A 10,993-nucleotide genomic window follows, 5' to 3' on the forward strand; every position below is an offset into this window, starting at 1 on the left:
CTCTCGAATATGCGGCGAAAGGGGCCGACGAGCCTCTGCTTCCGCCTGCATCCTCGATGCTGCGCTTCTGCAGTCCACGACGCCCAGAGCCGGCGGGGCGAGCAACACAGGCCGAAGCGAAGCAGCGGGCGGCTCGATGGACTTGGCCTTTGGCCGGCATTGAAGGCGCCCGATTGATTCCAAGCTGGACCGGCCAACCAGAGGCAACGCTTCTTCTTTTCCCACATCCATTCCATCATGTCCGCATCCTCACAGCGCAAAGAGACGGAGATCAAGATTCCCTTCCCCTCGCGCTCCGACCACAAGATCGATCTCGCAGGCATCCTCTCGCAGCATGATCCGTCCTCCTCAGCAGTGCGTCGTCCCCTGGCTCTGATCTTGCACGGCGTCCTCTCCCACAAGTCCCAATCCTTTCACCCTCTCCTCGCCTCGTCCCTCCCCATTGACTCGCTGCGCTTCGATTTCAGAGGCAATGCTGACTCGCCGCTGCTCGAGGGCCAGGAATGGGATATGGCTGGATTCCACGAGGATTGTCGTGATTTGGACGCCGTCGTCGAATGGATGGAGGAAGAGTATGGCTACCAGGTCGAAGCTATCATCGGGCATTCACGCGGGAGCCTCATTGGGTGGAAATGGATGAGTGAGGCTTATGGAGATGATGATTTGCAAGGTGGTAGCACTGTAGACAACGAGGAGAGGCGGTGGATTCAGAAGAGAAGACAACGAGGAGCAGGCAGCGGGAGAGCACCGCCAGCGTGGGTCAGTCTGTGTGGACGATGGAACATGGATAGGATACACGATCGCGATCAGGTGTATGCGGAGCAATTCAAGGACAAGGGCTTTTTTGAGTGGAAGGTGAGCGGGCGCCAATCCCTATCTGCCTATCAAGGCGCACGCTCTAACATCCTCCTTCTGCCCCCGTCATCCCTTCCGTCAGGCCAAAGTAGCTGGGAAGCAAGTCACCGCCCGCGTCACTCCTGCTGCAGTAGAATCCTTCGCCTCCTACCCAATTGCTTCTTACGTCTCTCGGTACCCCTCACACTCCCCGCCACTCCTCATCCACGGCACCTCAGACGAGACGGTCCCCTCTGCCGATGTCGGGTATTACATCAATGGCCTCTCCGCCAAGCATGCACGCACTCAGTCGGGGACGGGCTCGACGTGGGGTCAAGTCCACCTGGTCGAGGGAGCGAATCACATGCTGCGCGGCAAGTACGACGAGGTGGTGGCGGTCATCAAGCAGTGGTACGAAGCGCAACGGCGGGGGTCAAGTAATGAGGATGGCCCGCAGATGGCACTGGAGGCTAGCCAGGAGGGGGATGTGCTGGAGAGAAGCTGGAATGAGACGGGTGCGGGCAAAGGGAAGCTCTAGAGGGGCGTCTATTCGATCTTGTCACAATTGTACCATTGCAGAGCCACGTCGATAATCCACAACCACGATGAACACTCATCCCCTACATCTACGCCGCAGCCGCCACCTGAGGCATAGGCGCAGTTGCCGCTTGCGGGAGGGGCAAACGGACCTGCATACTGCCCGTACCCACGGGCACTGGCCTGCCTACTACGAGATTAGCACTAGGCCCATTCATCTCATCGCTCTCGCCATGTAGAGCTGCCTGTCCCAAGAAGGCCATGGTCATCTCGAAGCTGGCCTTAAGCAAGGGGCTCTCGTTGTTGGCGATACCACCACGAGAGAAGGGCCTAAATCCACCATCGCAGGTCTGATAGTCGGCAATGAGGTAGAGATGACGCATCGAGACGTCGATACCGTACGTCCCGAAGATGCCCGACATCTCGGCTACGATTGCAGCGCGAGCTGCCTCGACTCCGTAGGTGTGCAGGAGGGCACCGACGTCGTTGGTGTACAGTCGGTCGAGGTCCACCACGCCGTGTGCAAAGTCCCAGATGCCGCGCAAGTTGATACCTTCTGCCGTGAAGCTTCGCTCCGTCACGCCGGGCTCGGCAGGAGGGATGAGGATGCGAGAGATGCGCGGGATCTCATGGACGACAGAGAGTCGACAAGCGCGCTCGACGACGTTCATCAAGAGGAGCTTGTCCTCGTTACTGCCCAGTTGGAGGGAAAGGGACGCCCAGCTTCCCTTCTTGGAGTCAAAACGGAAGGAGGTGACGAACTTGCTCGATTCCTGGAGACCAGCCTCAAGATTGGCAACTCGGTCTGCAATGTCCGTTGGCATGGCATCGCCTTCTTCCTCAGAGTCGGAGTCGTCACCATCGCGCATGCTGTGGCCATTGGTGTTCTCCTTGCCGCTGTTGGCAAAAGCGGCCTCGATGCTCTCAGCAGTATCAGGTCGACCCTCATCATCGTCTGAGTCCGCCACGTCCTCGTACGAAGCGAAAGCCCCAGCCTTGCGTTTGCGCTTCGCATCGTCTGCGTCACCGTCATTGTTCGCCTCGTCCTCGTCTTCGGGCTCGTCGTCCGAGTCTGAGTCTTGCGCTGCGCGGTTGGAAGCTTGAGCTTTGGCTGATGCTGCGGAGGCTGAACCCTTCTTGCCTTGCGCAGCGTCTCCGTCGCCCGCGGCGGCCTCGTCGTCTTGCTGCGCCGCAGGCGTATCATTGAAGGTCTCGCCACGTCCAATGGCGGCCTGTTGGCGCACCCGATCCTTGCGTAGCCTCTTCAACTCTTTGACGATCTCTTGCTCCAAGATGGGAACAAAGGTCGCCTCGAGCGCAGCAAAGATGCCCTCCAGCTTGACGTTGTACTCCTCCGAACACTCAGCCATGGGGAAAAGGTTCAAGCGCACCTCGTACGTCTTCTGCCTCTTCCAGCCTGTCTCAAGGGACTTGCCGCTCATCTTCTCGGTGACGACTGCATTCTCCACCACCTGGCTCAACAGTAGCCTCGAGCCATCCTTGCAGAAGGTGCGCATCTGCTCGTCCGTGATGCTATCCAGCACAGGAAGCTTCATGATCGGGGTGCGAATGTTCTGCGAGGCGGTCATGACAATCTCTCGCAGACGCGGGATACCAAGGGTGACGTTTGCGGCACCGTGCCCGGCAAAGTGGAAGGTATTGAGCGTCATCTGCGTGGAAGGCTCGCCTACTCCTTGAGCAGCAAGGAGACCGACCGACTCGCCTGGGTCGACGAGGCCGCGTAGGTAGAGAACAGAGATGAGGGCCTTGAAGCGTTCAGGGTCGAGAGGCTGGCGTGAGGACGCCAGCTTGGCTGCTGTGGATGCGACGGCTGCCGCACCGTCCTCGTCGCCGTGCTTGCGCTTGTTCTTCGACTTCTTCGACTCCTTGAGTAGGCCTGACGCGTTCTTGCCCACCCAAGCCTCGACGTCCCTTGCAAAGCTCTCGCTCATGGATCCCAGGTAGCGCGCAGGGTTCCATTGGCTCATAACCGGGGCGTACTTGTGCGGCTTAGCGAGAGCCTTCTTCAAGTGCTTCTTGATCGCCTCGGTATCCTCCGTCTTGAACACCTGGGCGAGCTGCTTCGGGTTGTAGCGATTGACATACGTCGTGAAGTTCTGCGCCGTGAAATCAAACTGGTCCAGGTACTTGGATCGGGTTGTGTCCAAGCCGTCTTCGCCGTAGTTGAACTGCAGAACCGAGCCATCGGCGTTGCGCACCGAGGAGTCGTACGCAACCTTGTACCCTTCGAGATGCTTGATCAGACAGCGCTGCAGGTATCCGGAGGAAGCCGTCTTGACGGCCGTGTCGATCAGTCCTTCACGTCCCGCCATGCAGTGGAAGTAGTACTCCTGCGGCTTGATTCCCGTCAAGAAGCGACCCTCTATGAACCCACCGGCACGCATTGAGGTATCAAAAGCTTTGAAGCTCGGCAGAGTCTTTCCTGAGATCATCGTGGGCACACGTCGTCCCTCAAGCGCTTGAGCACCCAGTAGGCACGAGATCTGCGAGACGTTGACTGGCGAGCCCTTGGCGCCTGAGACGGTCATCATCTGCATGTTGTTCTCCGGGAACACCTTTGCTAGGCCGTTCGGAATGCAAGAGTCGATGACGCTTGATGCGAGCTTGTTGCTGGCAGACATCATGGCTGCATCGAGGGCAGCCATCTTGGAATCATCGCGCAGCACCTCCTCGAGACGGATGCGCAGATTGTACTCCAGATCTGGGTCGTCCTTGCTCTTGTCGCCGAGACCGACATTGTCCAGCGCCGCAGTCTTACCGTCTCCCATACCTGCGTTGAGCAGGGAGCGTCGCTCTGTGTCTCCCTTGCTGCTGAGGATGAGGTCGTCCATGCGGCAGGTGAAGGCAGAGTGCTGCAGCCACTTGGTGAAGAGGCGCGAGAAGATCGAGAGGAGCTTGCCAGCAGACTCGGAGCCGTACAGCTCAAAGACGGCATGCACCGTTCCGTACGCAGAGGCACCGATCTGGTTCTTGTCGAACACACCAGAGAGGAGCTCGCCATCCTCGATGATGACATCCTGCTCAAGAGCGTGCGCTTTGCCCCAGTACTTGCCGCCTACCTTGGCCTTGCTCTTGATGTTCAGCCCTGCAGCGTTTGCGGGCTTCAAATTGAGAAGAATCGTCGAGATGACCTGCTTTCCTGTCCAGCGCGGCTGCGGGCGAAGGATAGCGGGGGGAAGTGTCTGGATGCGGTCGTATGGCAAGTAGTCGTCCTCCGTCCTCAGAGCGCCATAGAGGAGCTGCTGATACTCGGCGCGCGTGAGCAACGTGTTCTTCGACGTCATCCACACAGCAGCGACGACGTGGTCTTGAATGAGACCGCGCAATGGCTTGCCGCTCGTGGGCACGAGGAACTGATTGTCTGTGTTGGCAATGTTGTAGCACTCGGCGCGTGCAGCCTGACTCTGGGGGAAGTGCATGTTCATCTCGTCTCCGTCAAAGTCGGCGTTGTACGAATTGCAGTTGGCGTAGTGCATGCGGATTGTGCGCTCTCCCGTCAGTACCTTGGCGCGGTGAGCCATCATGGACGGCTTATGGAGTGTGGGCTGACGATTCAGGAGGAGGATATCTCCGTCGCGAAGATGGCGGAGCACTTGTTTGTTTGCGACCAGAGTGCGAGTCGATGCGCCCAGACCGCCAAAGGCGCCCTTTGCTTGTCGACCCTCTTGCGGCGTGAGCAGCTGATTTGCCAACGCTGTGCGCTGTTCAAGCGTCAGGCGACCGAGCAGGGTCTCCGTCCCATCCTCAGCTCTCACAGCTACGGCGCCCGGATGCTTGTCCGGCCCATTGATGACGAGCTGCCTCATCAAATGCACATTCGCAGCCGTCACCGGCTCTGGGTAGGTGAGCTTCTTTGCAAAGACGGGCGGGACACCGATCTCGTTTGTCTCGATGTTGACGTCGGGCGAGATGACGGATCGAGCGGCAAAGTTGACACGCTTGCCCATCATGTGCTTGCGGAACAAGCCCTCCTTCTTCTCAAGTGCCTGCTTGACACCTGGAGGGTTGAGGCGACCTTGCGACTCGGGAGAGGGGTTCTTGCTCGAGTCGATGAAAGAGTTGACCTCTACCTGCAGCTGGAACATGGCCGAGAAGAGGCGGTCGAACCCTTCGCGACGCTTGGCGCCCCATTCCTTTTGCGCCCGCATAACCTCGTCCTCGTCCATCTCGCCGTTCTCGCCCAGAGCGTTGTGCTTGACCTTGAGCTCGTCGAGGGCAGCATTGAGTTCTCGCACCTTGATGCATGCCTTCAAAATGTTGGTTAGGAGCGAGTTCTGCGGGTTCTCAAAGGTGGAATCGCCCATGACGGAGGCAGGACGGAAGCGAGTAGGAGCGACTGAGATGACGTCCATGAAGAAAGCGTCTGCGCTCGCTCCATTGGGCGTCTCAAAGGGGTTGGTGGATGATGAGGATGACTCTGTCACATCGCCGAGGATACGATCTGATCTGCCGCTCTCAAAGACTCCTCGACGCCCGAAGATGAGGGAGCAGATGGTCGACTCTCGCTCAAAGAGGCGTCGCAGGTTTCCTCTGCACTCGACTGGTGGCATGACACGCGTTGAGCCACCCGCTACCTTGCTGGCCTTGCTTGCCTCCTTGAGTCCCGCCTTGTCGATGGGCTGGTGCTCCTGAGCATCGCTAGCGTCTTGGAAAGAGGAGCCACCAATGACGTCTGGCCTCGTGATGCCGAGAACAGCGTGCAGCGCCTTGTCCTTTGGGCTGAGATCGCCCTCGACGATCTTGATAAAGCCATCCTTTCGCAACGTGGGGCTGACAGCCTGACATGCGCGACACTTTCTCTGCGTGATGACGGCCTTCAAGAACTCAGCAATGACTGCCTTCCTGGCGGCGTATGCTAGCTGGCCATGCGCCTGGCCTCGTCGAACTCCTCTTCTTGTTGCGTGATAGATGTGCGTGCCGACGATGCCGTCGATGCGCTTGCGGAATTCATCAATGGACTCAAGCTGCTGATCTGCCATGGCTTGCACATCGATTTGACCATCGCCGTCTGCTGCGTCAGCGCCATTGGGCTGAGCGTTGGACAGCTGAGCGTTCTCATTGTCGGCAAAGTTGGACTGGCCGAGTAGTGACTCCTGGCCAATGTCATCCGCTTCTTGGACGAGGCCGTACTCGAGAAGGCGCAGCTTGGCGATGTACAGGATCCTGTTGTGAGGTAGCACATGTCAGCGTGATGCTCAGCAATGCAATTGTTGTTTCCTTGGCGCACACTCACATCTGGAATGGCGGAATCTTGAATCGATGGCAGAAGAGGCAAGTCCCACGCAACAAGTTGTAGCCGTGCGTCATGAAGAGAGGGTGGAAGACGGGTTGCGGGAGCTCGATATGACCAAAGTGGCCAGGACATTGAAAGTGATTGAGCCGGCAGGTGGTACAACTGAGCGTGAGGAAGAGTCAGCTCGGAGCTCAAGCAATGCTGCGCCCTGGGGCTCATCGCTCACATGTCATCCTTCTTCATCGGACCGAATGCAGGGTCGTACAGTCCTCCAGCTGTGGGGGTCTGTGTACCATCAAGGAGGACCGGGTTGGTAATCTGCTTGACAGACATGGCCCGAATCTCCTTTGTCGAGAGGAGCGAGAAGCTCGTCCCCTCGATTGTCGACGAGATTGGGCGGGTGATGTCCATGTTGGCGGGTAGGGGCCAATGGCTCTCGTCGTCACTCTCTCCCACGCAAGTCGAGGTGAAGGAGCGTGTATGCTGGCGAGCAGGGACGACGAGGTGCGGGCGACGGTGAGGGCGAGGATGAGGAAGCGGCAACGAAGGAGCAGCGAGCGAGCGAGCGGAAGACGACACCCACACTTTCTCCCAACTCGGGCCAAATTTCTCTCGCGCCGCTCCGACGAAGAAAGCTCGTCGTCTCACTTTGGCCCTTTCTTCCGCTCCGATCAGAGAGGCGAGGCTTGAGGTTGTGGAGCAACGGCTCAGACGGAAGGGCGACTGGCTCGACCTTTACTCATCAACTTTCGAGCCTCGAGTCGTCGATCCTTCTCAACGGGCCACCGCCATTAACCACCATGACAGGAAAAGCTCTTTCAACCAACGCAATCCGCATTGCTCGCGGTAGAGCATCAGTAGTTTCGCGCCCGACACTCCTTCGCAGCTATGCCAGCCATGCAAGCCAACAGCCTGCACCTGCCCCGCCTTCTCAGCAGCAACGCAAGTCCAATACCGTCTCGTCGTCAGCTCAACCAGACCCGTCTCTAGCCCCGCTTCGCATCCTCCATCCTCCTTCTCACCTGGCTTCTTACTTTTGGCCGACTCCACTGCGACGTCACTACCTCACGCTGCAGTCCCTCTTCCTAGAGCTGGCGCATGTCCCCTCGACGGTATCAGGCGAGATCCTCGGACGCATCAGGTATGGATGGTGGCGCGATGCCATCGGTGCATGCTACCGTGGCGAAGGTAGGAGATACAAGCATCCAATCATCGTAGCGCTGGAGGAGCTGATATGGGATCAAGAGGTCAGAAAGAGGGGAGGGGTAGTGCAAGACCACTTCGAGGCCATAGTGGACGCATGGGAGACTGCTCTGTCGTCGTCCCCAACGGCCCCATCACTGCAGCAACTAGAGGCAGCAGCAGAGCGCATCTACTCTCGGCAGCTCTACCTCCAGCTCAATCTCGCAGGCGTCGACGACCGCGCAACAGACGAGATCTTCTCCCACCTAGGCAAGGCGCATGGCCTTGTCGAGGCAATCGTGGACACGCCGATGCGAATGGGCGTCAAGCTGACGCCGAGCAAGGATACAGGTGCAGACGGCAATGTCGTGGGCAGAGTAGCAAAAAATCGCAAACCGCCGATGAGCGAGGTTGCTCGTGGTCTCATCCTGCCTGCCGAGTATCTTGAGAAGCACGGGGTGGTCGAGGAAGAAGTAAAACGACAAGGTGGAATGGCGAAAGGCTTCAAGGACGCAGTCTTCGAAACAGCTACGCGGGCGAATGACTACCTCATCACTGCCAGAAGGGATATCAGGGAGAATTTGCAGGGGGGAAAAGTAGGCAATGAAGCAGGGCGAGCGGTGCTGGTGGGAGCGGCGACGATACCGCATCTACTGGAAAGGCTGGAGCGATACGACTTTGATCCTTTCGAGCCCAAATTTAGGATGGAGGCCAGAGGGCACGGCTGGAGGCTGCCATTGAAAATGTACAGAGTCGGGTGGACGGGCAAGCTCTAGCTTACTGCGAGCAATGAATCGCTATCTATGTTGAGAAGTGGCCAGACGTGCCGGCGTTCAGGGTCTTGATTGGTGTTGGTTGCGTTTCAGCCACGCGAGTCGAGATCCCCGCTCGCTGCGAGAGATCCGTGCAGCCGAAAAGAGGAGGCGGCGGTGCGGCGGTGCGGCGGTGCGGTGCGCTTTGACCCTTGTTCCTTTCCTCTCGACTCCAATCCAACACCTCGATCATGTCCTCTTCATCGTCATCTGATGCGCCTGGCAAGGCAGCAGAGACGCCTGCCCAAGGATCTGCTGCTGAAGTTACGCTGTCCCCTGCTGCGGCGCCGGCAGAAGACGTTGCCGATGCAGAAGAAGAAGGCGACGACGATATTGAAGGCGAGGAAGCCCCAGCCCTCGAGCCAGGAGGAACCCTCACCTCCAAGCAGCGCAAGAAGAAGAAGAGCAAAGCTGCTCAGAAGCTCAAGAAGAAGTTGGGACTCAACAGCAACTCGGACACCGCTGCCTCATCTTCATCCTCGTCCTCAGCCGCCAATCCGCAAGTCACCCCGGACATGCTCTCCCAAGTCCACTCAGCCGTTTCTGCCGAACATGGCTCAGATGCTGCTTCCAAGGTCAATGTCAAGAACCTGCAAGAAGTGCTCCGCTTGATGACACTGGAGCGCAATGCCACACTTGAGGGTCAGAAGAACAGGGGAATGTCAGCGAGCGTCAAGCAGATCAAGGACCACAAGTTCTGGTGAGCCAGCCAAGATCCGCGCGAGGGTGAGGCTTCTATCTGCTGATTCTCCTTTTCTTCTCCTTTGCAGGAAAACTCAGCCCGTTATGAAACAGTCTGATGCTCCTCCCACCACTGCAGAAGAAGAAGGCCCAATCGAGCCTTCTGCTCCCCCCGAAAAGGTCCGTCAAGAGCCTCTGCCTCTGCCGAGCGACTTCGAATGGGTCACAATCGACATTGATAACTCTGAGGAGCTCAAGGAGGTGTACGAGCTACTGAGCGAAAACTACGTCGAAGACGATGATGCGAGCCTGCGATTCAACTACTCTGCGGATTTCCTGCACTGGGTCTTGAAGCATCCGGGCTATGACAAGAGCTGTGAGTGCCGTCGGCGAGGATCAACGTCAAGGAGCATGCCGCTGACGGCTCTTCCTCCATTGCAGGGCACGTTGGCGTGAGAGTCTCCTCCACTCGCAAGCTTGTAGCCTTCATCAGCGGCATCCCGCACGAGCTGCGAGTCCGCTCGAAATCCTTCCAATCCGCCGAGATCAACTTCCTCTGCGTCCACAAGAAGTTGCGCTCCAAGCGTCTCACGCCAGTCCTTATCAAGGAAGTCACGCGAAGATGCCACTTGAAGGGCATCTTCCAGGCCATCTACACCGTCGGAGCCGTACTCCCCACGCCGATGAGTTGCGCCCGCTATTACCATCGAACAATCAATGCGGAGAAGCTGCTCGAGATTGGGTTCGCAGCTGTCCCGCAGGGTATGAGCAAGGAGAGGTGGATCGCCCGCTACTCCCTGCCCAAGGAGACGAAGCTGTCAGGGTTGAGAGAGATGGAGGAGAAGGACGTTCCAGCCGTTGGCAAGCTTCTCCGCCGCTACCTACGACGCTTCGATGTCGCACCGCGGTTCACAGACGAGGAGGTGAAGCATGTGTTGCTCAGTGGAAACGGGAGATTGAAGGGCGGAAAGCAGGTAGTGTGGACGTACGTGGTAGAGCAAGAAGGAAGGATCACGGACATGGCGTCCTTCTACTCGCTCCCTTCGAGCGTGCTCGACTCAAAGACACACAAGACGCTGGAGGCGGCGTACCTCTTCTACTACGCGACCGATGCGGCCTTTACGGAGGAGCAGCCAGCGTCATCAGCGTCGGAGGCCACAGAGGACCAGGCCGGCTCCTCCAAATCCGACTCCCTTCCAGCCTGGCAGCGCTCTCACCTCACCTCCCTCTCCCCCTCCGAGCTCGCCGACGAGCGCAACGCCCCACACTGGCAGACCCAACCACCTACGGCTCATACCACTCGTCTACGCGCCCTCCTCACGGACATCCTCGTCCTCGCAGCCCAACAAGGCTTCGACGTATGCAATGCTCTTACTACCCTAGACAACAACTCCTTCCTATCTGACCTGCACTTCGGACCGGGGGACGGCTTCTTGAGGTGGTACCTTTACAACTGGAGGACAAGACCGATCTGTGGTGGGATGGGCGGCAGACCGGGTGAGGGAGAGCTGGATCCCGCGGCAAAGAGTGCGGTCGAGGGTGGAAAGAGTTGGAGCTGGGGGAGCGGGTTGGGCGTTGCGATGGTGTAGAGTCGGCGATGGTCGAGATGACGCAGAGGGGAGGTGCTGCAGGTCCGGCCAAAAGGCGACGCAAGAGCGAAATCAGAAGAGAGGAAAAGGTAGCAAAGCAATCT

At 58.4% G+C, this 10,993-nt stretch overlaps 4 protein-coding genes across 4 annotated transcripts; 3 read left to right on the forward strand and 1 right to left on the reverse strand.

Moving 5' to 3' along the window:
* Positions 1-237: 237 nt before the first annotated feature.
* On the forward strand, positions 238-1,372 carry BDZ90DRAFT_260859 (hypothetical protein; the record flags this gene model as incomplete). The annotated part of the gene is made up of 2 exons (XM_025508306.1): positions 238-855; positions 938-1,372. The coding sequence occupies 2 exons, from the start codon at positions 238-240 to the stop codon at positions 1,370-1,372; spliced, it is 1,053 nt and encodes a 350-aa protein (XP_025361807.1).
* BDZ90DRAFT_280112 (beta and beta-prime subunits of DNA dependent RNA-polymerase) lies at positions 1,270-7,173 on the reverse strand. Its single transcript, XM_025509244.1, has 3 exons — positions 6,852-7,173; positions 6,626-6,787; positions 1,270-6,555 (listed from the first exon to the last, which is right to left on the reverse strand). Exons 1-3 carry the CDS (start codon positions 7,034-7,036, stop codon positions 1,461-1,463), a joined length of 5,442 nt encoding a protein of 1,813 aa, XP_025361808.1. The 5' UTR covers positions 7,037-7,173; the 3' UTR covers positions 1,270-1,460.
* A 237-nt stretch (positions 7,174-7,410) lies between these two features.
* BDZ90DRAFT_232749 (hypothetical protein) lies at positions 7,411-8,624 on the forward strand (the record flags this gene model as incomplete). The annotated part of the gene is made up of 1 exon (XM_025506370.1): positions 7,411-8,624. A coding segment is annotated over exon 1 (830 nt), but the record flags the coding sequence as incomplete, so codon positions are not given.
* A 186-nt stretch (positions 8,625-8,810) lies between these two features.
* BDZ90DRAFT_227420 (NMT-domain-containing protein) lies at positions 8,811-10,889 on the forward strand (the record flags this gene model as incomplete). The annotated part of the gene is made up of 3 exons (XM_025504757.1): positions 8,811-9,319; positions 9,390-9,676; positions 9,742-10,889. The coding sequence occupies 3 exons, from the start codon at positions 8,811-8,813 to the stop codon at positions 10,887-10,889; spliced, it is 1,944 nt and encodes a 647-aa protein (XP_025361810.1).
* Positions 10,890-10,993: the final 104 nt, after the last annotated feature.

The sequence above is a fragment of the Jaminaea rosea genome, assembly GCF_003144245.1.
Source record: "Jaminaea rosea strain MCA 5214 unplaced genomic scaffold BDZ90scaffold_8, whole genome shotgun sequence".
Taxonomy (NCBI): domain Eukaryota; kingdom Fungi; phylum Basidiomycota; class Exobasidiomycetes; order Microstromatales; genus Jaminaea; species Jaminaea rosea.

Coding starts and splice junctions, on each gene's coding strand:
- BDZ90DRAFT_280112 (XM_025509244.1), bottom strand. CDS start 7,036: ATGGACATCACCCGCCCAATCTCGTCGACAATCGAGGGGACGAGCTTC. Junction 6,788..6,851: donor CCGATGAAGAAGGATGACAT/GTGAGCGATGAG, acceptor CCTCACGCTCAG/TTGTACCACCTGCCGGCTCA. Junction 6,556..6,625: donor AAGATTCCGCCATTCCAGAT/GTGAGTGTGCGC, acceptor ACCTCACAACAG/GATCCTGTACATCGCCAAGC.